At 36.4% G+C, this 27,008-nt stretch overlaps 1 protein-coding gene across 1 annotated transcript; it reads right to left on the bottom strand.

Moving 5' to 3' along the window:
• Window positions 1-1,997: 1,997 nt before the first annotated feature.
• LOC119644486 (G-protein coupled receptor GRL101-like) lies at window positions 1,998-26,259 on the bottom strand. Its single transcript, XM_038044045.1, has 14 exons — window positions 25,896-26,259; window positions 25,378-25,492; window positions 25,201-25,272; window positions 23,019-23,096; window positions 21,059-21,130; window positions 12,691-12,762; window positions 7,359-7,502; window positions 7,113-7,229; window positions 6,169-6,404; window positions 5,978-6,092; window positions 5,148-5,292; window positions 3,718-3,872; window positions 3,531-3,604; window positions 1,998-3,461 (listed from the first exon to the last, which is right to left on the bottom strand). Exons 1-14 carry the CDS (start codon window positions 26,245-26,247, stop codon window positions 3,175-3,177), a joined length of 2,034 nt encoding a protein of 677 aa, XP_037899973.1. The 5' UTR covers window positions 26,248-26,259; the 3' UTR covers window positions 1,998-3,174.
• Between the last annotated feature and the right edge of the window lie 749 nt (window positions 26,260-27,008).

Here is a 27,008-nt window from a genome sequence, read left to right as displayed (position 1 = left end):
AGAGAACAACAATACAATAACAAGAACAAAGATAAACCCTTTCTTCACAACTGTGCTTGAAAACTAAGAAAAAAACACAAAGAAAGAAAACACAATACAAACAAATAAACATAACTGACAATAGTGAGAATAATCAAACGTAACGCCGTGCCAGCACGTGTAAAGCATGCCTAGCCAGGACCCCGGACAATGAAGCAAAACACGAAACTTTTCTGTCACCTAAAAATTTGTAATCTCCACGGAAAGCAAGAAGAGAGGAGGTGTAATAGAAACAGTGCTATTGTAGGTGTATACGAAGAACTGATACTGCTGTTAATAAGTTGTTTGTTTCCTTTTTAAAAGTTTAGTTTAGAAGTACAATAAAACAAACAGCATTGAATTGAGGTTTTTCTTCGACAGTAACGTTAACAGCATTGCGTAGAATTTTTAAGAAGGTTTGCTTAGATTTAACATAATAACAACTCATCAGCATTCAAAACTTAGGGTTTAGGTTTAAGGCTGATAATCATTACACTGAATATTATTGCACGAACTTGCTTAAGGAAAAAATACTTCGGTTGTGTATTTTGATAGCAAATGCGTTCAACAACACCTGGAGGCATGCACCGGAAGTACCCTAAAGAATACGTGTCAATGCATTTAAGTGGGAATTAATTGAGAGAATCATTATTTCCACGCAATAAATTTTAAATATATGCTGAAAAGAATTTTTCTAAAATATTTATTCAACATTGATTTTACATCTGGTCATAATATCTATAAGACCTTGCTTAAAGTGATCTCAATACGTCTATTAGTAGATGCTTCATTTAAAAAAAAAAGTTGAACTATGTTTCTCAGTTTGTCTCATCGTTTTACTTCGTCAGAATAATTTCCTAGTACGAACATAGGTAGAAATCATGGGAGACTTTTATCACAGGTAGAAGTTAACCTCGTTTAAATATATTTAATTATAGATAGGATGCAGTTCGCCTATGAATTGTAGGAATAGTTAAGAATTGCCTTTCATACTGAGCAGAATGGGACCTTCAAAGACGAAAAGTGCGAAAGCTATATTCGCCTTATTTCCGTTCTCCGATCTGTGATCTCTACAATCTGAAATCTGTTTGTAGGCGGGCGGCTTTTTTTAACGCTGACTTTATGTTAAGCTGACCTTTTTGGTAAATATTTCTGTCAAATTGTTGTTTCAATCCCATCTAGAGGTCATTAGCTAAAGTGACTTTCCAATTTAGTTTATAGAAGGATCACGCCCATTTATACATAAAAGCTTTAGATGGTTGTTGATTCCCGCATGTACCAAACTTAAGGTTAACAACTGTTGTAAATAGTGAATTAAAACTTTCTTCTTATTCTAAACGGGGTTGTTAAGGGTTAAGGCGTTTTAAAAATAGATTATATAAATTTCAAATTTCGGAGGAAGAGCGAACAGATGGACAGAACTAAAATGATTCAAGAATGAGTAGACTTGGCTTCTGATGATGAGCACACTTGTTCGAAACATTAGCAAATTACGCAAATCTTTGCTCAAAGGTCAGGTCCTTGAATGATTGTAGAAAGTTTTGAATCGATGAGAACACTTGTCACTTCCACGGCTTGGCCTTTCTTACGATTAGATGTCTTTGAGATGTAGCCGAACCAGACGACGCACCGCACTGATAGAAAGTTTGGAATGATATTCAAGAACTGGAAATATTCGTAATAAAAACCAAAGGATTTTTCAATCTTCAAAAAATATTTACTTTAAGTTTTATTCATTACTTTCTTATCATTTAAGTAAATTTACTTTTTCGTTCAAGAAAGTGTTGATAACATTGAGATCTTAAACTATAGTGTATTTAGCAAAATAATAAATTCATTTATTTACTTTGTTTTATACGTTCGCATTTGGGTAAAAACCAACAACAATTGACTAGAAAAGCAAACAAAACGAAACTGAGCAAAAACTTAATTTCTTTTAATATTTCTAACATTTTTTGTATAAAAATCACAACATTTGTGAGTGGAGATATATTGAACAACTTTAAAAATTTTATCGACATAATTTGAATCTACATTCGTTTAGTAATGCTATTGTTATTATATTATAAGGTTACCTTCGACTTTTTCTCGCAACAACGTCTCAAAAACCCGTTCGGATAAGAGAGGAATTTCTCGGATCACCTGCTTGTTAGTTAGTTTCACCAGTTGGTGAGGTGAAATCTACCCATGAATCATTCTTCACAAATGTGGTTCAAAGTCGTCTTTTTGAGTGTCCAATTTCGTTTCCGTGAACTTTTGGGAAAATTTCGCCCTGGTATATAAAATGGTACCAATGTCGACTTGAGTAAGACTTTAATCGTTCTAGTGACATGTCCACAATTAAGCGAAGTTGTTGTCAATACTCGAAAACTCTTTCTGTTCTTTCGTCAATTTGCAGCGATCATAATAATTCTGCCAGTGACCTTTCTAGAGTCCAGGCTTTGCATTTCGCAATGTTGCCTATGGGGCTAAAACAGATCCTCACATTTTTACGTTAAGCTTATGGCCTACTTTGCGCGCAAAGTATAGATAATGAAAAAATCTTCCAATTACGTGAAATTTTTATATGTGAGAACGCAATGAGTCAAAAACTAAACTCTCACGGCCATTGCACCCGTAGACATAGGTCCGAGATTATGAGCCTCATCCCTGTATTATTATTAAGGTCGCGGCTCACAAGGTCAATGGCTCCTCAAAAGAAGACGAACCCAGCAGCCTAACCTTTGACCAATTGGTCTGATTAACTTTTGCAGCATCAAGGTCAGACGTTACTAACTGCCTGCATTCTAGTCAAACGAAAGGATTTGTGCGTCGCACATTTAACCTGTAACGCAGCGGAAACAAAGTCGTTTTAGTGGAAGAAGGCGAATTCCTCATCAAAAAGCCTGATATTGTCTTTATCTAGAAACAACTCAGAAGATGACGAAGTACTTAATGTAATCACTACTGTGTTAATACTTACTTTTTATTCTATATAATTAGACTTACAATTATTTTTACACTCTCTCATTCTGTTGTCCATTTTAGACGGATCATTAAAGATAAATAAATTTCGTTCTATTCGATTTGTACTTGTTTTTAAAAAAGACCTTACTTCAGCGTGTCTTCTCTTCAAAGAACTGTTTCCCTCCATTCGCCTGAGGGTTTCTCGCGTTCTCATACATAACTTAAGCGTCGCTGGGAGTATCGTTTACGCTCTGAATTCGACTTATTGCTGCTGAAGTGACCCAAACTAGTGCTCATGGCCGATTCACAAGCTAATTGTGTATGATTAAGATGTTCACCCATTATGAAGGAGCACGTCGGTACGGCTAGTAAATAACGTCTTAACTGTTGTTTAAAAACGGCTGTAGTCAGAGTATAAAGTATAGGATTTAAAGCCGAGTTCACAGGTAAAACTAATACCGCCAGCCAAGCATATAGAGCCGGAGATATGGAACAGCCTGGAAGGATTAAATATATCCCGAAAAAAAATAATAAAAAGACTTTTTTCGCATTTAAGTAAACACCACCTGATAATGCGGCCAATTTCACCACAATTATGGGCAGCCAACAAGCACAGTCGGTGGTTATGATAATCGCAAATCTGCTCAAGTTATCGAAAAGCAAAAAAAAGGACATATTTATCAAGGTTTAGTTGCTTTGAATACTTAAAATTAATTTTTCTTTGTAGTCGGCTGTAAAATATTGCTTGCTTACCTGGTAGCTACGACACTTTCTCGTCCACTTATAGTGCTACGCATTCCGCTGCCAGAATCTCGTATGGCTTGCAACATACGCACATAAGAAATTAAAATAAAAACCAACGAAAAGGTATTGATGCAGATAAACAAAACTGCGGAATATTCCCAACCCTAAGCGATAAATAAAAAAAGTAAGAAGAAAAATAAAGTAAAATACCTATAAAGAATGAAGTAAGTGACATTGAGATTTTTGCGGAAATCGATAAAATATTAAGGATTTCACTTGAAACTGACGTTCTTTTGTTAATCAATTTTATCTTCAGCGTACACACACTATAGGGAAGGAGCTCATTCTTCTGAACCACTAAAATTTAAATCGTTCCAATCTTCTCATGGAGAGACTATGAACGTAAAACCTCCACTGACTTCGCTTGAGAGAAACTCGGCACAGACGAAAAAAAATCAAATGAGTTCTGTGGGGCTACTTAAAACTAGTTTTGGTCAGGTCCAACATCCTGAAATATGCGTAGCTCAAGATCCTTAATAAACATAATTATAAAAGGAAAAATATGCATTTCTTTCTTTTTTATTTCCGCACTAGAGCCCGAGTAGGCAGAAGATCTCGGCTGACAACAAAACGGCCGCGGATCCTCGAATCTCAAGTGCGGTATCTTCTTCAATAAAGCCGGAAAGGGAAAAAGCGCCTAAAATTGCTAGGAAGACATGCGTCGTTTAAGGCGGGGAAGGCGCAGGCGCAGGCGAAAGTCTGCGAATTTTCATTCCTTTGATCTTAATCTCTTAAATGTCTTCTGATTTGGTTGGGCAGTCATCACCTAACTCGATTACGAGCCGCTTTTGTGATGACTACAAATATCGGACACACCTTCAACGTTAACAAATCCACTCTCTGACGTTTTTTTGGCGGAAGCTTCTCAAGTACTTTGCATTCTAGAGAGAACCGTGAGAACCCTCGATTTTCCAACGACTTCGATTTTGCCTAACGCGGAAGGAGGACTATGTACCCTTAGCATGATTTCTTTGTGGGTCTGGGAAGGTACACATACCCGTGGGCACTGAGTGATGCAAGATTCATTTTAGAAGTCTCCGAATACCATGGAGCTTTACTCCACTCCAGGTGCACAAGTAAAGCGTTCGCAAGATTTACTTCAATAAAACGGTTTAGCTTAAATCAGTGATGTTTTTAGTTCGCTTAGATGGATAACAGAAAAGAATAAAGTTCCAGCGGAATTGTAAACAAATAAATTGTTGCAATATGACAACAGCAGCATCGACCGCACATAACGGAATGAAATTTACGTAAAACCATAACAAAGCCACTCAACTCAATTGTCGAAATCTCAGGTTTCCTGTCTCCCATCGTGACATATATTTAAACTCTCATTTGCTAACTAACTCATCATCCATATGCACTACGAGCACGCTTACCTTGGCATAAGGATCATGGATATGCAATGACAAGCATACACCGTTGGTGCCATAAAAATGTCGTCCAAAATAATCGAAAGGAAACAATGGAGCTGCTGCCAATACAAATGATATGCTCCATAGCAAGAGTAAACGCACAACCATTCTGAAAAAAAAAGCAAAACAGCCAAAAGTAACATTTGGTTTAAGTGCACGCGAGTTAAAATCAAATATTTTTGTCGTTTAGTATTGTAATTGTTGTTGCTGTTACTTGTCCCATTGTCGTTATGTTTATCAGATTAACGTAGAAGCGTTCTTGCAAATTGACATCTATGTGGCAGTAGTAGTGGCAACAAGAGCTTCATATGAAATGAATGAGAAATGAAGGCAAACCAACCGATGTAATGGTGAGGTGTTAACGCACTTCATATAGTAAATGGAAGGGAGAATGAAAGAACGAATTTCCCACTAAATGCAATATTTTTTTATTTTCGAATCGGTAAAGTTGCAACTTTCATATCAAAGTTCAGTCTTATACGTTTCTCTCGATGGAATATTCGTTCATGTATTATTTAAAGTGGAACATATCCCTGGCCGCAGATGGACTCGGACTTTATGCTTGAATTCATCCCCTTTATCAGCCTTATATTCAAAGTCAATTATAATCCGCGAAGTCGATGGTATTATGAACAGTTTCAAAAAGATCAATCAGGTAGATAGAATTGCTTTAATGACGAGACTCGTCTCTGAAGAAAAGGTTTTCTTAACATTTTCTGAAAACATCTAAAAGCCCAGAGCCAGCAATGTTTTGTTTATCCAATTGTATCGAAATGAAATATACTTGGAATTACCTTTTATGGCCACTATCTCTAGTTTGTAGTGGATTCATTACTGACATTAACCGATCGTAGGTGACCAGTGTCAACAGCAACGTCGACGATTGGCAACTGAATGTACTCAAGAATCCTAGGAAAATGAAAATAAATACAACAAATTCAAGGTAGAATTATGTAAATATAGACAGAGAGAAATAGTGACTCACCCGAAAATGCACACAATGCGCTGTGACGCCAGGACTCTTCATACACAATATATTCGCCACGGAAATTGATATCGGCACAAGCGATTATGGCCAAATAAATGCCCATAAGAAAATCACTCGCAGCCAAGTGTCGCAGATACAGAGAATGCTCGACGTTGCTTCGTGTCTTATATAAATAACGACCCAGCAATACCAACAGATTACCGACAATGGCGACGGACGCCATCACCCATACGCTGCTCCACACATTAAGGAAGATATCAACCAAAATGGAAACAAAAATAAATGTCATGGTTTTTGATAAACAGGTAGGTAATCTCTCTAACACCTCGCAGGCATTTATTAGACTAAATGAAACTAAATGAAAAAAATAAAATTATATAATAAATGCATAGCGGTTGCAAGGAAGACGTCCTTGTCGTGACAGCACATTTCATGAGTTGTCAGTACGTGTGCATGAAATATTTCCTTTTAAAAATTTCAAAGACATTTTTCGTCTTCTAAGCTAATAGAGAATTCGCAACAACATAACTTGTATAAATAAAGCGTTCATGGAAAACACATTTGCCAAAAACTTGTAGAAATAAATATAAACCGAAATACAAAAACAAAAATAGCTCAGGTTTGTGATTTGAAGTTAAAAGTTCTCTTCTTCACATTCCGTTTTATTTCCTGTCCGACTGGATTATTGAAAAGTTTTCCGTGTTTTATTTTCTTCTTTTTTTTGTGCTCTGCTTTTTTGTTATCTGCGTGCGGTTTGCTTTCTTACGAGGCGGGCCAAAACAATTTGGCTTTCATAACAAGTAAAATTTAAAACAAAACGAAAAGAAAAAAATGATAAATTCTTCGAGTCTAATTAATGGATGCGTGTGGTGTCTGGGCGGCGTACCACCCACAGACTCCTCGCACACAAGTATTCATTCAATATGACGGCAAGTGCCTACCTGCCCCTCAATATGGGATTATCCAATAAATGATAGGTGCTGCTTATACCATCACCGTGCGGTTCACATACTCGTACATGCAATGCCGCCCGACACAAGTGAAACCACGAGAAATAACTGAACAGAGATTAGTTATTCCGGTTTTTTGTTGTTGTTTTTTTTTCAGAAAAATTAAAATTTATTATTATGAGTGTGCTTGTTATTGTTGGTGTTGCTGTTGAAACTGCAGCTTGCTGAACTACTTACATATAATTTAGGTTCGTTAAATTTTGTAAAACTCTGCCATCCAGCGAACGAAACTCGTTATCGGTCAACAGCAATGAGGTGAGGTTTTCCAAACAATCAAAGGCATGTACATCAAATATACGCAGTCGGTTGTCATTCAAATGCCTGTAAAATAAAGAAAGAGAGAACGCGATATGCGCTTATATTCCTCTAATTTATGTTAGCTTCAAAGTTTTCCTAAACTAGCTTTTTAGACGAATGTTGAGAAATCATCAAATTTTTATTCGGCGGTGGGTGACTGCAGCAAATGAAATCATTAACACAACAATGATAAAAAAAATTGCATCAAACTTTCAGTCAGTATTTGTTATATAAAGCTTCATATGGTTTATTTTTTTAGGTTAGGTTATAACGACGTCGAACGCGATCATTTCATTGCAAAATAGTTGACGTTTCAACAGCACATTTACCAAATTTTTCCAAATAATCCTCAACGATTTCACGGACGTTTACGTAGAGTGAACTCTTGAATGTTTTGTGGACAGTGCATATGCAGTTCTCTACTTTCCTACACCAATGGCGGAGAATGAAGCAGTTGTAGGCAAAACTTGAAGAATTAGTCGGAGTAGGGTTTGGATTGCAGCTGAGCTGGGGCGACGTAATCCGAGTGGGAAAACCCTATTACGTTTTGTAAGGACTAAAAGACTTGACTTATTGGTGTCGTCCAGGTGTCCGGGTTCACTTGACAGTAAATCACGATTAGAATATTGCCCTGCCTTCGTAACTATAAACTGTTTCCCACGCAATGTATCCGTACCGGACAAATAGGTGACCGCATCCGTTTTCAGTTCGATAACCTAACAATGGCATAACACTGCAGATAATTTATCTCCAAAACGAACAAAAGTAAATTCTTATGAACAATTTGTTGAGGCTCACTCAACTTACGTCCATTATGACCCCGCAATCCTTATAAATTCATGTACAATAAAAGGAAAAATTCCATCATCAAAACAAACCTGATACTTTTTCCTCACAGTTGTCGTAAACTCAGCTTTAGGTACAAACTCATAAGTAACTTTTCTTTTACCCCAAAATGCCTAATAATTTTGCAGTTCACGAAATATTCGCCTCGATCGACGCAAAAAGAAACGAAACTCTTGTTTTAAAATATTTTCAAGCTTCGGTGATGGATATGCGAACTTTCTTTAAAGGCTATATTAATAGTCTTTGTAAGTGTAAAGAGAATAATATATCCTTGACTTCCTCTATTACATGCTTCTTAGAAACATAGTGTGTAAGTATGTATATTCTATGCATTCTATTTATCCAGAATGAAATTATTTTCTTTTCTCCTTCTCTTCCTATTCGTATCGTCTGGAAGTTTATGCATATCATTAGCGAAAATTTGCTGTATAACATCATGTAACACTCGCGAAGACATCCGACACACAAACGTTGCATATCATTATTTATAAAAGGTTTAAGCATAACAATCGTAATAAGAAAATTTAAAATTTCCTTTATTTGTTCGTCTTTAAGAATAAATGACCTGAATACCTATCCTTTCAATAGTATATAAACGGAGTAAACCGCTCGAGATGTTGAGATGAGATTGCCATTACTATCTCTGATAAAATCACGCTCTGCGCTCCGTAGGCATAGGCCACATTGGAATGGAATCCGTCGAAATCAGCATAGGAGATGTTAACGCTTATGCGAGTTTTACAGATGAAAGATGGACATGGCTGAATCGATTTGATAGCTAATCAATACTGACAGAGTGTTGAAGCATATTTCTCACAACACATGTCTACGGAAAATCTTCAAAACCCGATTTTAATCCATCGACTGCCTATTTTCAATGTTTAAATACTAGAAGGTGTTGCTTAGTAGTGAAAAAGTTTTTGAATTATGACATGGCTTAGTATACTTTTAAGATTTCGTAGTTAATATGCGTCGCGTGTATATGCACACACGTTCGTGCATACATAGAGATATGAAACTTTTCTTGCTTCATATTTTTTCTTTTTATTACTACGATATATAGAGATTAAATTGCATGCCTTTGTATCTAACTTACTTTGTCGTACACATATATGTATATATATATATGTATATATATATATATATATATATATATCAGATATATTAGAGTGAGTGTATATATGTTAGAAGCGTTTGCAATATTTATGCCCAGCAGTTGTTATTCGATAAGGAATTTTATTCAACCATATGCTTACATGCATTGTACACATATATTATATATATAAATATGTGCATGTGTACGTGTTTTATATAAACACAATAAATAATATGTTTTCAACTTCTTCTATGTTTAAATATAATAGAACTTTAAATTACTCCAGTAACACCGATTCGTCTATATACACATAGCTGACTTAATATAAGTCTATATAGATATTTTTAGTTTTAATAGCTCGGTAGGTGTACGGTTAGTAAATAGGAAGGTTAAGCCTCAGTTGCTTATAATATTACGAGAGTTTCATAAATTACTCAGTCAAGTTTTGCTTGTTTTTTCCCTTTTTTCACATCAGATTTTTTTAAAACTTTTCCCCATTTACATAGAAATTGAATTTCTATACAAAGTATAATTTATTTTAGTTTTGAAGCGGTAAAAAAATGCAAGTCGTGAAGAATTTGTGTATTGAAATCATAAATCAGTGCAACTGAGCAAAGAAAATAAATAAATGCGAAGCTTTAGCAAAACATCATCACTGGGGATTGATTTTTACGATTAATGCGTCTGCAGATCAATTTTTCAAACACACAAATATGTACAGAGGCAACGTAATAAACAAGAATGAAATATTTTACAGCAAAAGTCATAACACAAACTTAAAACACGAAGCACTCGTCGTCCACATCATGAAATATATTGAATATTGTTCCAGATGCAGTCGAGAAACGTTTCAATTTATAATAAGCTGTAAACTCTTTTCAAGCTCTTTGAATACTTGGTCAGGACAAAAGTAAAAAAGCAATTACGTACGCAGAAGCCAGTTCCAGACTCTCCATATACATATATATATATACATTCCCGATGCGTAACAAATGGTGAACCGATCTAGGTACACAGCGGTGAATAGAATGCTTGCCAGGCAGACAAATACGGAGAAGTGTCCACAATAAGATGAAAAGTCAAAGGGATGGACAGACCAAGAGATTAATGCACGAAAAGTTGAAAAAAGAAAAGTATCTGGAAAAACGAGCGAGGAAATGGAGGGAACGACAATGAAGGAAGAAGTGAACAGCACGGCAGTCGGAAAGATAGAGAGAAAGAAGCTTGAGAAAGCGGGGGTGTAAGCGATAGCGGGGACACAGGCTAAAAGACAATTGAACGGAAAGGGCAAGAGAACGAACGGACAGATGGGCAAACATGACTAAATGCACTTGAAACCCAATATAATTCTAAAATATAAATAAATTATGAGATCTCGGACAATTTTTCTTCTTCTTGAATTACATAAGTTGCGCGAAGCAGTCAATATATATTGATTTGTTCTTAATGGTTGTGAAAAGTAGAACTATTTCAATATATTTCCTAGGGACACACATTGTTTCCACAGGACATTGGTTCCGCTCGTTGGTTGGCCCATTGTACAATAAACTTCCTTTCGCTCTATATGCACAATCGGTGCACATAGTTATTATTACATCAACTCATTCATAACATCATCGATTTATTTAAAGTAACTCCAAAGTACTTGATGTCATACACGAAATATATATACAAGAAAATTTGCGCATTAACACACATACACACTCGTAAGCGGGCATTTATAAACATGTGCACTTACTTGTTATCGTTATAATGCATTCATAACATGTAACACGTATAACAATGTAATTGACTGTAATAATAATGATAATAAGGAAAATAAAATTCTACGGACGAAATGTGCTCAGAAGCAAAACTGGTAACAATTCGCAAAATGGTCAACAATGCAATAAAAAGACAATTTGCTAATATCACAACAGCTTTGCAGTTAGGAATGCTAACAACTGATTGGAAATATACATTGAACGCTGCATTTCAAGAAAGAGCTCAACGGTACGACTTTTCTTTGTATTTTCTACTATTATTTGTTTTTTTTTTAATTTTTAAAAAATTATAATTTACGTCCAAGAAAAAGTTTAAATACCTTATGTATATATATATATATATATATATATATATAAGCTTACTAACACATTACAGAACACCGACCATTTGTCGTGCCCTTCTTAGGACTGTCGTTGGAAATCCGTACTTGTGGAGATGGCTGCGCATCTCTTACATCAAGCTTCGAATTTTTTTCCGAATTATTTTACTGGGTCCGTACCAATACCAACCCTATGCTTTATATTCAATAACTCGGTCATCTTTGAAGTGAGAAGACTGTCTATGAACTCTTTGATGTCCGCATGTTTGGTGATTGGAAATAAGTACAGTTGGCCTTTTAAAAGTTTTAAGCACCCAGTGATTGTAAACACATGTAACACAGCTGTCACGATAGCGTACCCCTAGACAAGCAGAAAATTAATTCAGAGAGCTGCCTGTTATCTGTTAAAAATTTGCAGGGCATAGACGCAACAAGTCACGTATGTGGGCGGTTGACCGCCGATCAGCATGACTTGGCTTTGAAAAGCTCGAAAAATCTATCGAACCCTCTATCAATTAGTTACCTAGTATGCCTACAAAGTATAAGGAATTCCACTGCTTTTGGAATCCTTTTGGTAGTGAACGCAATTTGCTTAGCATTTTAATCTCTGCAGTGGCACGCGCAGGAAAGCGGTAGCTTTGTTAGTTTTCACAAGATCTTTGGCTTTACTGCGTGTCACTTTATAGATGTCCTGAAAATTTACATTTGAAATAAACAAATTCCCAAAAAAAAATTTATAAAACAAAACTTAAAAAACAAATGTAAAATATAAGATTACAAGCAGATACCACAGCTTCCTGTAGATTACAATAAAATAGCATGGGACATATTGTATCGCTTTATATAATTTCGAGAAGACATCGAGCTGTCGTAAGTTGAAGGATTCATCGTAAGACAAACACAAGTGGATAAGTTACATATGGTTCGAAGCGAATTTTAGACACCTGTGTCAACCAAGCGTATTCACCTTAAACTGGCCCTGATTATAAAAATTCACACTAACTCGTTTCTATTCTTTCAAGATTCCGCACTAAACGATCGTAAGCCGTATGCCTTTCCTAAGTGTAACTATGACAATCTATTACAAATCTATTTAAAACTCCTTTACTCAGTAACGAAAAGAATGAAAGATAAATAAAAAATTAATTTTACAAAATATTTAACATCATCATAATGAAAATACTTACAATCCTTGCAGCATATGTAGTCTACAGAAAACTCGTGCTTTTAACTCCGTCAACAAATTGCCAGCTAAGAATCTACAAAGAGCGATAAAGAAAAAAATATAAAGAGAAGAAAAAAATAACAAAAAAAGGATTTTTTTTATTATAAGAAAATTTTCTTCGTATTAAATACGACTCATAAAACAAACAAGAACACGAGCATTAACAACTATGGCAAGAGTAAGAATAGTGTTGCAGCGAATAATATAATAATATAAGTTACAGCAGTAGTAGTAGTAGTAGTAGCAGTGGTAGTAACGATAGTAGTATTAGCAGTAGTAGGAGAAACATTTATGGCATTAGTAGCAAAACGAGAAGCACAAGAGCAAATTTGCTCAAGGCTGTGATGAATAATTTTTATAATGACGATATCACTGTCTCCCGCAATCACTAATGACAATTGAGCGCTTCTTAGAGTGAATTGTTATAATCACACTTTGGCGCCAAGTACAAGAGATCTATGTATTAGTCTAACAGCTGTATCCTGGCATTGCGACCAGTCACTACCAGTCACTAAGAGAAAGCGATATTTTTTCTGCTTATAGTCTTTGCGACTTTGTATCAAATTTGTATTCTCTGGTAGTCTGGTACTCTGGTACTCTAGACCAGCAGACAGAATAAACTCCTCATTTACCCCTCATATTACAAAACAAAGTTTTTATGCCACAAAAATCAGAAGCAATTGCTTGTGGCTTCATAGCCTGCGACTTCTTTGTGATGTTGCTTAGAATATGTCCGTTAGTAAGCTTAGCTCCACTACAAACAGTAATCGTAAACTTCAAAAATACGCAAAAATTTATTTCATTCTTGTCTTGTACAGAAAGTAGTGACCGAAAGCCCACAACGCCAGTGAAATCTCAAAAGCGGTAGAGTTTACACACTTCTGCTGGACTACGGGCGTCACCCCCTATCTCTTTCTCTTTCCTTACTTCTCTCTGGACGTCAATCACGTCCCGACCAGATTAGACAACCCCTCGGTAATATTTCATACTAAAAAAGAAAGATGTCGTGGAGCATTCCTCCTTTCGTTCGTTCGCAAATACCTCAAGCAATTAATTAAAACCTGCAAGTTATGTCGAGATATTAAGAAATTACTTATGATAGTTTAACTCTCAAAAGTTGGAAAAGGAATGCGCTTTCTATGGGGAGAATGCCTTAAAGGAAAGCATCCCCATATTGCCAAACTACTCCGTACACTCACCCAGTCAACACTAACGTCAGTAAACTCAGAGTTGATGATGCAAATACTGACTCATCAACCAATGGCTTTCAAGCCATTTCTCGTTTTGCACCATGAGCTCAATTTTTGCCACGACCCATTTCAACATAGCTTTGCTGAACGCATGTCAACTTTTCAGAAGTACATTGCTTTCGAATTGAAGGGTTGTAGGAATCTTCACCCAAAAGTTAGTTCAAAGTTTTATTTTCTTCACGCGGAAAACGCACGTAACTATATACAGCTCTCATAAGACACTACGTGACAGCGTGAACAAATCATGTCTGCGACGGTGTATTACCTTTCATACGTTAGTTTGCTTTTCCTGACTAGAAGGGTTTAATGATTTTAAAAAGCCAGTTAATTGTACTTATAGTCTCCCTATCTGAGGTCACTTTAAAAACACATGACACCTTCGTAGGTGTAACGCATAGTTCTACTTAAATCTTAGATCGTTTCGTTGTGTAAGACAAACTTGACAACATTTGCCGCCATTCATCTTAACACTGCGAACACTGACATGCACTTTTGTATCAAGTTTTGTTCTAACATTATCTGCTCGTCAAGTCAACTGCATGCAAGAGAAGTGCTTTTTTACACGAAACAAACGCAGACGATAACGCTTGTAAGCTCTGAATATTTATAAAAGACAAGAAAAACAACAAATCTCCTAAACGCATTCAAACGCCACCACAACTGCTTCTTCTCCGGTTTTGTATACTTACAAATGCCGTAAACGTGGCATTGGGAATGATTGCTATGCAATGTCTTCAATGCGATTATGAGCGAAAGACAATGTCTGCAGACTCGCAAGTAATGGAAACATGCCCGGGCGGAGTTGACGTATTTGATTCTCATTAAGATAACTGCATCGAAAGAAATTTTTCAATGGATTAAAAAACATTAAGCAAAATATTAATTAAATTAAAATTTGAAACCGCTTCAGAAATTTATTTTATAAATTTATTGTTATTAGAAAACTTTTATAATCTCCCATAAGCTTTGTAAGCTTAAGGTCGGTTAAAGTTACTTAAAATCGTTTGTAATCTCTTTTAGCGACGTAGGACGCATAAATTGTTGCTCATACTCACAGTACTTCCAAACTTTTCAAGGGCTCAAATACTTCGGCTGCAAATGTTTCCAAACGGTTGCCGCGTAAATCTCTTTGTAAATGAAAAAATATCTCATTTTGCATTTAGTGAATTTAATTAAATTTTATAGTTGACGTTAGACTTACAATTCCACCAAACCAGTCAAGTGTAGGAAATCATAATTGTGCAGTACATTTAACTGATTGCCCGATAAAATTCTGGAAAGCACGAAACAAAGTCAAACAAATGTAGGAGAAAGAGAAAGAGAGAGAGAGAGAGAGAGAGAGAGAGAGAGAGAGAGAGAGAGATAGAGAGGGAGATGTAATAGCTTATTAAACTACTCCGCCTTGTGCCCCTAAAGATATTATTAAAGTATATTTTTCCAATTATTGTAAGTCAGAACTACTGAGTTAAAAAGTAGTGAACAATGTTTATTTGACAAGTGATCAATAAACAGAAAACACATCACGCAATCAGTCTTCTGCCCGACTCATACATTCACTTTTGACAGACTCATGTAATTTATGGAGGGTAACAACCTTCGTAACATATCTTTCATATGTCTATAACGAATCAACATTTTGTACACTTCTTCAGTCAAATGATGCTTTGAAGCGTATGGAGTAAACAAACGTCCTATTACATCCAAGAGATCGGATGCTTTTACATGGGATGAATCCTAATACTGGGCAAAAGTGTTTCCAACAACTCTCCATAGTAAGGGGACCGTGCAGCTTTGGCAAATTATTTTGTTGCTTGATGCATTTTGCCAAAAAAGCACACACCCATTGTTTTATATTTTCACTCTGAAATAGTTTGTGCTCTACGTTCCCTTGTGGTTCGCTATTTGAATTATTTCTCAAAAAGAGCATTTTAAACAACTCCGACAGTTTTGCTTACTGGAGCTTGAGTTAAATCGTTTCAACAGAGTTGAGTTTACTTTTTATGGAAAGGCGCCTAAGCATAATGCGATGGTTGATGTTGTCTTCTAGCAAACAGTGTATGGAAATACACTTAACACCCAGAAGGACTCAGGCCGAATTTTTCATTTCATTTTCTGAATCGATTCAGACTTGTCTGTCCATCTGTCCGTCCGATAACCGTTCGTGTATTCTTGAGTTCAACCTAACGGGCGCAATTTTGAAGATACCATTATCAAGTACACAGGTTCAGTGACGTATCTCGGCCCAACGACAGTACTGGGCAGTGATGGAAAATGAATGCGATCGGACTACTTTTGCGCCCACCGCCCATATAGCGTTTTATCTTAAATAAGCCGGTTTTTGAAAACAAATTACAATTTTCGAAATATTTCGCCAAAAATTGCTAAACGATAGTGTTTCGCTTTCCAAATTGATGCGAAAAATCCGATTCGACAAAGCGATCTTTTGGAATCCTCTCTTCTATAACCAATCCTGCGTACGCTAAACTTTGCATGGGGGAAATTAATCCACGATAATAGTTTTACTTAAAAATGAAGTGAACTAAAAATGAAAACTATAAACCTAATTCCCGGACATCATTTCATGTTTGAGTTCTGTTGGAAAAGGTGTAATTTTGAAAATTTCATAATGAATATTTGTCCGTAATAGCAATTAGGCGCAAACATTAAATTTACTAAGTTTGGACCTAGTCGGTAGACGGTTTTGGGCACCCTCCAATACAAGCGTCTGTAACCCTTTACAGGAGAACACAATATCATTATTTGTGTATTAGCATGAAAATCAATAAAGTGGAGTAGAGTGTTTAACGGTCGGTCTTATTCGACTACAACAATTTTGCTTTCAGTTACAGTTTAGTTTGCACAGCGTGCATATGCTCATGATCACTAGATGATCTTCAAATTCTCGACTACATGTCACCCTGTTCGTCGAACATTTTGTGTGGAATCTCATGACCATGAAAATAGGAGGTGGGCGGCAAGTCAATGGAGAATTTTTACAGTCAATCTCTTCACTTCTTCGTTTGATTTAATGCATCGTCTCTTTATCTTTCCTCCGTGTTGTACCACACTGTTCCATGTTCAATCTCTTTAATAACAACAACAACAAATCGAAAACTTTTCAACCATCAAAAACACTCACGCGTTGATAAATGGAATTTTCATGGCTTGTAAGTAAACAAGACCACAAAAAACTTCCTCTGTCCATTGTTCCACAAGTAAAATTTCTCCACAAGTTACTTCTGTCTTCTTCTGTCCCCAGAAGAGTATGCAAAGAAATGTTTTCCTTTCCTTTGGAATTTGCTTTGACATGTATGGCAAAAGAAAATTATTATTAAGATTGTCGTTGTTATTGTAATTGTTATTATAATTGTTGATCTTTGTTGGTTTTATTAGTTTTCTCTTTCTCTTCGAAGTTAAACAACCGTACGAAGGAGTAGGCGGAGGAATTAAAAACTATTGTATTTTATTGTGCGAGTGCATGTATTTTAAATGTAAACAAAAGGATTGGTTAGCATTTGAAATGGCAACGATGGCACGACCACGTTTGTGCCTGCGTATGATGGAATGCATGCGTACATCAAATACATTCGTGTAAATGTCAGTAAGCAAAGCAGTAAATGTCAGTTGTGCACATTCACAAGAAATGCTTTATACGGGAAACCTTAGAAAGCAAACGCTGACAAAGGGAAGACAACAACAACATTATCAGCAGCAAACGTAGCCATAATATGCAAAAATATCATAAAATTGTAAACTTGAAAATTATTTTGAATAAAACCGGCAATAATACCAGAGGACGCATGAAGGCGAAGACATTTGATAATGAATAAAAAATTCTAGTTAAACCCAGTATCGTCATAAGATGTTGGTATGCTGAGGTCATCAATGAAAATGAACGTTCGGAACGTTATCCACGAAGGTTATCAACTTGCAGGAAAATAACTGTGTCGGTACCGTTTACGACTGGTGCTGAAACTATAGATCTCGGTTGATATAATACCCAATGAATAGATTTTGACATTTGAACTCATAACACCATCTCATGAATAAAAGGGAATGACTTTCTGAGTTTATCGGACATAACTCCCTAGTTGCGGTAGATCTGATGAGAGCGTCGTCTTGTAGTTCTTCGAATGCTTCAAAGCTATAGCATTTCTTGGAAACCAATTGGCGCCGATCGTTGTTTGACCATTTGGTTTATATAGAGGGATAAATGTCAGTTGACAAGAAACGCTCATGAAGTGCATATGTCTGCACTACACTTACACTCCTATACTTTTCAAAAATATATCAATCTATCTACATCGAATCGATCGGTAATAACATGGAAAATAGAGAAGAATAATAATTAAAACCCGATTGCCTCCTATTGACTGTTAACGTATCTGATGAGCTCTTCTTTCTCCCAACCTACGAACTCAATTGAACGTCAAATCGATCTTCTGTTATTTTTTTGATGATCATCAAAGTTGAAATTTATGCTCAATGTTGTTAACGTGGAAATCATGTTGAAAGCATACAGTCGCGCAAGACCGACTTACGCTCATCTACTTCCTTGTGTCTATTTTTGACGTAAAATACCATAAATTAGACATTGTCCACATATAAAGGCTTGTTGTTCGTGAGAACCCTGATGTGCAACAAAAGAACAGAGCTACAGCAAACCACATTTATATGTTAATTCATTGTTTTATACCAAATACCAAGGAGTACACTTTGCTGCTTTTCTAAGGTTTACATTTTATAACCAGCTTTATATGGGTAGGAATTTAAAGGATGGCCCCAGCCCCTTCAGATTTTATGATTTGTTTAATAAGGCAAAGCACATTTTTTGCACGAGTTTTTATCGACAAAAATCAAAAATGCAAATTTTGTTCACGTATCATGTCATGTTCTCAAAATCAGGCGTCGTATAGAAATCAGTCATAGAGCGTTGGTGCTTGAGCGACAACAAATTATTATAACTGCTTTTATCAAAATATCTGAAAGGCACGATCTGTACGTTGAAAAATAAATAGACATATACTGGCACCGGAGGGACGGACAGACAAACAAAGACACGGACGTACACTTTTAAGTCTATTCGAAAAATGATTTAAAAGGTGAGTTTATCTCACCTATCAACACCTTCGTGGCGTTGCGTACATAAACACAGGCTATATATACCTCTTACTATAAGGGGTGTAGGAGATAATAAAATCACTTCGCTATTTTCCCTCATATTCTTATTATTTGGAAATGAAAGAATGCCCCAAGTCAACAAGAGTAGAATTTATGTTCCATCAATGGATTAGGGGTCAGAGTTCATTGAGAGAAATTTGAAACCACTCTGCTGGATACTGCGAAATTTATCAAAAGTCCTTTATACGTTTTCTATAAATTCTTAAATTTGTTTACTCTTGCGCTGGCTTTAAATTGGTTTGCATGACACTTTTTCTTTTTGTTTAATTTCATTCTAAATAATTAATTGTGTACACTTTTGACCTGCGTGGAGGCGGCTTATTACGCCACGTCGCAAGTCATTAATTTACAGCATACTCTGTCGCGCACACGTTACCTTTATCAACTTAATGGCAGAAAACAATAAAATAAAATTAAATTTCACATTATGATTACATTATGTACTTTATTGAAATGAAAAAACATTTTTCATTAACGATTCTCTTATCGGGAGATCTTTGAGGTGTCCAACCAACAACAATAACACGTCATTATAATGACGTCGACAGGCAAACAGCGGCAGCAGCAGCAATGACAACGTCGCGTATGATTAATATTAATTAAGGTTGTGATTTCGTGCAAAAAAAAATAGAAAAAATCGAGTTTGCATCCCCCCCATGCGAATGCTATCATGTTATGTGTTGACATGATTAACGTTCGTTTGTGTCGTGTGCACAGAGTATAACTTTTGTTTGAGATAAGTTTTATTTTTTCTACTTTTTTTACACGTTCTTTCCATTCTCAAATAGAGCAAAATTGATTCGGTTAAAATTAAATAATACTACAATGCTAGCATGAAACTGTGTAGGAAACCCCTAAAGAACTTTCATCTTGCTTTCTTCACTTAGGCAGTGTATTCCAACACTGTGCCCCGCCTTTTTTTTATACTCTACACCACTTGCGCTTCAAGGGTGCATTAGACGATCAAAAAGGTTTTATAAAGTACTTTCGAACTTTAAATTTATCAGCTGAGAAACATGAATCTTTTAACTTTGATACGTTTAAATGTGTGTGTCGCGTGTATCGCGTAGGGCCTGAAATCGTCAAATCTACTACGTTATGTTGTCCATTATAAACACAACATAGAGAAATTTGTATGTGTTTTAGCATTAGTGTGTATATATCACCTGAGGTAAAGTCGTATTAGGTCTGTGCGACTACGAAGGGCAAGTCTATCTCAGGTCAGTCCTCGGGTTTTGTATTCAACCTACAAGTCGTAAGTGTCAAGACATTTCGATGAAAATTTCTCGGAATCAAGGACCAACGCTATTGAAAATAATCTGGAAGGGACATTTTCACGAATACTCCTCCTGCTAAATGAACAAAGGGTATTTTGGAATAAGGTTTACTTTTTGGTGTTTTATGTAAATAAGTGCTACGAAGCCGTGACTTTCTTTTCAGGACACTCCCCTTTAAGTAGATTTCCGCCACATAACGTCCAGATGGAGAGACGGACATGCTTAAATCTATTCATAATATGATGCTGATCAAGAGTGCATATACTTTGTGGGGTCTCTGAAGCTTCCTCCTTGCCAATGCAAACATTGTGACAAAATGAACATAGCTCTCATCCTTCAATGAAGGACATAAAAACCCTTTGGAAGATTTCCTAATTGTTTGTAATCGACAATTAAAGTTCAAGTTAAAACAATGCCAAACGCTGATGAATATAACTTTTATTGCCTTAGCTTGCACAGCCAAATGACATTTTGCTCTGCCCTAACTAAAATTTCATCCTACGTTTATAAGTTAGTCTACCCAGTAGATTAAATCTTTTTTTTTAAATCCAAGCCGAGAAGCAAAAAAAAAAATGAAATAAAATAAAAGTTAAATCGATAAAAATCTTAATCAGAAACTTACAAAATTTTTAAATAATTTCCCGGCGCGAATAAATTCGGTGGCAAACTTTCAATTTTGTTCTCGTCCAGATATCTGAAGGAAGAAAAGCAAGATAAAGAAGAAAACAAAACCAAGTTAATAAGAATTTTTTAACTTCGGCTGAAAACGAATTCTGACAACCTATGAGCTTAACAAACGAGATGACACTGTTGGTCTTAAGTATAAGATGAGACGAATGCAGACATGAATGAGATAAGAATGTTGGAATTTTGGTTCGACACCTATCTGAAGCATCTTTTCCAAAGGGATGTATGTGTTGCTAGTAAGCGCGTGAGTCTTAGATCAATGCGTGTTATAGATAAGATTTAATTATCGAAAATGTTTGAAGCTTTACTTCGTCACCCCTTGTGGACACCTACTTCACCTACTTAGGGCAAACCTGTCTTTGCATTCTGAACTCTTGGATGAAAGCGTAGATACAAAAACAGACAACCGGACAAACGAAGATAAAATTCGGGGAATGGACGATTGTACGAATACTTGCTACGCGTGATCTCTTATCTCTGGTTGTTACGTTCGGAAGGATAGACCTAACACACTTTCGTGCGCTGATAGTAAGCACGAAAATCAAAGGATGCCTTAAAAAAGATAAGCAAAAATAGAAAAACGATTTTTTTTTATTTTATATAAAAAGAAATAATTTTTCGCTTCATTTCATAGGCGATGCTTGTTATGTGCCTTCCTTACGAGCAAAAAGAAAACAAAGTCAATTTTCAGTTTATTGGGTAAACAATAAATTGAAGATTAATTTTTGATTTATATCAGCAATTAAAGTTTATGGTCAGCCAAAACGACAAAAAAAGAGTTGATATGATGCCCTCGAACTTTTGGACGCCTACCTTGGCGCTCTGTACAATTTATCCACACATAACTTTGCACTTTGCAAAATTGCGACAGATGTTTGCTTGTCTTTTACACGCTTGCGTATAGAATTCGTTACCGTCGATAAGAGTTGAAACTAACGGCGGCATATGATTGCATGAATTCTGATAATTTATTTCTAAAAGACGAAAAGGCGCCGTAAGTCGGACCCCGTAGCCGTGGGGCAAATAGTACATAACAAGTTTTGAGTAAAGAAAACGCAAAGATTTTGAGGAGCTTCGGAAATCTAACTTCCGGCCGTCCACTACCTACTGGTATGATATTAGTCTGGCCGATGCTATAAGCGACTCTGACGGACATTTGACGATCAATGAAATGAAGCATAAGCCCGACGTTGGAAAATTTCGCCCTTTCGTGGCAACTTGCGTTCCCGCTTTCGTGGGGAATTATGGCTTAAGAAGAATTGTTTACTGAAACTTGCGTTGTTTCACCGCGAACTGGTGTAGTGTATAAAAAAGAAATTCCTCTCACTGGAACTGAAATTCGCTTATGAGGATTGCAAGCACGAGAAGTGTATTTTCGCATTTTAGCCTCCAAGAATAAGTTAATAGAATCTGGCTTGAGTGTTTCGAGATATTAAGTCTTCGAGGTCATCCATAAACAATTTGTTTGCAATGCTTCCTGATCACTATAGCAACTGTTTTGCTCTTAAGATGTGATTCTAGCAAACATTTGGAAAATTGCAAAAGCCCTTCAATAGGGAGCTTCGTCTCCAATGAACCAGTCCACTATATTCCAATGGACAACAAAAACATTACCTAAGGGTTCACGCAATTGATATGAAACCACAAGGCGACCCCCTTTCACGTAACTTATGTCTTTTTGCTCGAATGTTACGGCATTTTTAGTAAACAAACACTAACTCACAACGCCATGAGTATCACTGTGAGATGTATTTCCTAGGGTTACACGCAAACTGATAAACTAAGTGTGCCCTTCGGTGCTAGTGGGTGTAAACATCGAGGCCGCTTTTTTCATACAAAAATTGTTGTTTTTTTTTTTTGTTTATGAAGTGCATATGACTCTTACACATACTTACAGTGTCTTAACTGGTATCGTAGACAAACGTTTAAACGCATTTTCTGTCAGCTGAGCAATGCCACAAAATTTTAATACTCTGCAAAAAAAAGAAGGCAACCAACGCACAACACAAACAATTATTGAAAACAAATTTAATCAAAAGTAAAAAATTCTTTTTTTTCCTCGAATCAGTTATGCTCTCAAACTGTCAGTTAAAAGAAGTGAATTTTTGGTTAGACTTCCTGTGCGATTGTTTAGAAACATATTGGGTTCCACTCGTTGAGTTCGACAAATTACTTTTCAACAATCACTTACTGTGGCTTTTTTTACACCCATCACCGAAGCATGAGAGGTATATTCATTTCGTCGAAACGTTTGCATCACCCAGGAGGAAGTTTCAGAGACCCCACAAAGCATTCTTTATCCTGAATCGATTTAAGCATGTCCGTCTATCTGTCCGTCTGAGTAATGTTTGTGGTAAACATTCTCCTCTAAAACTAAAGCCATCGGCTCGGAATTGAGTAAAAATGTTGGAAGTTCTTACACGCAGGTCCATACCGGAAATGGGATCGAGAATTCGTTTTTCCTTAGTGGTATTGTCAATTAGTTATCAGATGAAAAGACTTGGAGAGTAGACATAGATAGGTTAACTGTGATGGGTACATATAAGATTCGGCCGTGGCCGAGCATAATTTTTTTACTTGTTTTTGTTTGCTGATTTTATTTTTTGTGTTCGTTTCCGCTTTCATTTCGCTGCGGAGGAATTCGCTGACGTGCTCAGCAATACTTCAATAATTGAAGCGTAATTTTCTTTAAAGTTGTTAAAAAAAGGAAAAAGGCTCCTTTAAATCCCTGAGTGTTGGCCGTTTTCTATCCATAAATTCCATAAAAGCTTCCCTAACGGAGCAAACAGAAGTAGAGTCTTTTACAAATTTTCCTTTTACTTAGTCCTCTACTACTATTCATCTACTTGGCAGGTAGAGGATAAGCATGTGCACACACACATACACATCCGTATGCAATCCGTTGGTAGACACACAATTTTAATTTATAATTGAAAACTACGGTTAGAGACAATGTGGACAAGCATTTTTTTTTTTTTAAGTAAGGATTGAAAATTAATTAATTGCTTTCGTACCGCTAAGGGAAAGATTTAAGAAAAGCTTCATTTATGTTTGCGTTTTGTTTCGATTACTGAGGGTAACCCATCGATTTGAAAGACGTGCTACGAAGTCGTCAGGACTACGCATCCAACTAAGTGTCAGGGTCCGTCTATCGGAAAACAATGCCACTTAGGCCGAATGTTAATCGAATCCAAGCATTAACTGTACTTGAGTCAATTGTGATTTCAGTTTCATATATGAATAAAAATATCCAAATGAGAAAATTGAATAGAGACAGGATGACACATGACGACTACACATGGATCTTGGAGTTTAACATTCGAACAACGGGTGTCACAGTTGACCGAAATTGAAAACTAATCATAAAAACCAGCAAAATGAAGACCTTCTATTGTAGCTACTGCTGTGTTCAACGGTACAACGGTGCCACGACATTTTCCAAAATGATTACACCAAGTACAAATTCGTGATGTTTAACCTGCCGATAATGAAGAATACTCCGGAAAAGGGTTAACACAATGAAGCAGAGTATCTGAGGTAAGGATCGACACTACAATAACTTGAGCACAGGAGACTGATACTCTTTTGAGTGCTTTTGTAAGACTCCTTGTCTTCGAAGCTTTCGCTCCTCCATTCTTCTTTTTTGGGCTGTATAAGAGACGAAAGTCTAAAAGGAAACCTGATCGTTATAAAGGTTTCTTAATACCTTGACGGCGGTCCGGCCACAGAAACATAGAAAACGCTTTAAAAAATGTACGCAAACAAACGTCAAGTTTCCAAAGCACTCCATACGATGCTCACTTTTCTATTCTTAACATTATGATTAATATTCTAAACAATCCTATTCTGTTAACAGTAAAATATATCTGGCTGAGTGCCCGAGTAGGCAAAAAGTCTCGACTAGCAGCTGAATGGTCGTGGGTTCGAATCCCAAATGCGGTAGAATTTTCAATAAAACCGATAGCCTTAGATGCACTTAGAAGCACTTTTAAGACTTTAATCTTATTCTCTGGCTAAATTAATAATAATAATAATAATAATAAAATATAATGTTTTTTTTTTTTCTAGAATACTTACAATGTCTCAGTTATGGGTAAGTTATCCAAAAATGATGCTGACAGTGATGTAAAATTGTTACCAGTCAAATCTCTGAGGAGCAAGAAATTATGCAAGAAAAGCAAGGGAATAAAGTGAATTTTAACTTAATATTAAAAGTTTAAAAACATATTCTATTGCAAAGAAGGAAACACTTACAGCATAGTAATATCACGAGCGGGTAGATTTATAGGAATAGCAGACAATTGTTGAAAACGACACAATAACTCTGAGCCACGACAAGGGCAACTTAAATTCTGCGAGTTGGGCCACACTGTAAAAAAGCAACAAGAGATACGCATAAGGGAAGACCTGAAAGTGCGAACGGTGGAAACGCGTGGAGGTAAACTACATAAGTTGGGTCTGAAGAGTGTACACAACATAAACATTACCATTAGCATTAAGGATAGGGTGCAACAGAATGCAAAGCAATAGCAACACAAATGGAGGGACATTAGCAAGGATGACACAACCCGCACGTATTCATACAAATTAACATACAATTGCTGTTATTTAAATAGTTAGGAACGTTTAATTTCAAGCGACTAATTAGCATTTCTTGCCAAATTGTAATGAAAAGCGACACGACCGTACCCAACTTTTCGCCCATTACGCTTCATCACATCAAAATGACAACATGCACACATATATATTTTTCTCTTATTGCTTTCACTTACAGCATGTACCGATGGGTATATCATCGTGGCGTCCGTATGGTTGTTTACGAAATAAATGATCCCAAAATTTGGCATCGATGTCGTTAACACAATTCCACTCATCGGAAGCATCGTCACAATCAGCTTGGCCGTCACAATTGAGACGTTGTTGAACGCATTGTGTCGTTGTGTTGCATTGGAAATAACCCATCGGACATGTAGCATCCAATACATCGATGGGCAATATAACAATGGTGTTGTCCTGACTTGAACTAAATGTCAACGCATCTGTGACACCCACAATTATTGTCATCGTCGTTATAATCATCATCATCATCATCAAGGGCGGGAATAATGCGACATTGCCTTGCATTAAATGCCAAAACGAATCTAAAAAGAAACGAAAATAAATAAAGAATGATAATTTAAACGACCCGTCTCTCTAAATATCTGGTTCTACTTTTTTGTGAAGTATGTTGTGCAGAATGTTCAAAAAAAAAAAAAAAAAAAAAAAAATTAAAATGCAGCGAAATTTCCTTAGTTTGTCATAACCCGTACAGCCTTACATTTATATAAACGATTCTCTGCACTAATCTGAAGTTTGTGCCCAAACACTGTGATCGTCAAATATCAGTCAAAACGTTGTACTGAACGACGACCCTAATAAGCGCTAACCATTTAATTGTGATTTGCTGCTCAAAAGCCACCGAAGAGAAGGATTCATTAGAGTAGCGAAAGGCTGTTAGCGATGGGAAGTGCTCTTCTAACCATCAAGTCAGTGGAAAAAGATTATGATCGAGGTAGGCGAAGGACGGGTCGAATGGTCGCACGAACTGAATTAAATCTAACATAAACTATAGTCCAGTCCAGGTACTATTATGAGCTGTTGCCATCCAACAAGAGAACCCACGAATAAGCAATGGCGGACTACCTATTGACTTGAAAGCCCAGCAAACGTTCCTGTCGTCGGGAAAATCTATTGGCGTATCCACGGTATACGCTCGACCTCTACAGCAGCTCCTATGCTGAACTAAACTAACCTTGCGACCTCCAAACGCATGCGAAAATTGCTCGGTGAACATCTTACGCAGAAGGCAGACATCATTAGTACAGAATTCATCAGAAAGTGTCCTT

This window comes from Glossina fuscipes, unplaced genomic scaffold, assembly GCF_014805625.2.
Source record: "Glossina fuscipes isolate IAEA_lab_2018 unplaced genomic scaffold, Yale_Gfus_2 117783, whole genome shotgun sequence".
Classification (NCBI taxonomy): Eukaryota; Metazoa; Arthropoda; class Insecta; order Diptera; family Glossinidae; genus Glossina; species Glossina fuscipes.
This window is presented reverse-complemented; position numbering and strand designations above follow the sequence as displayed.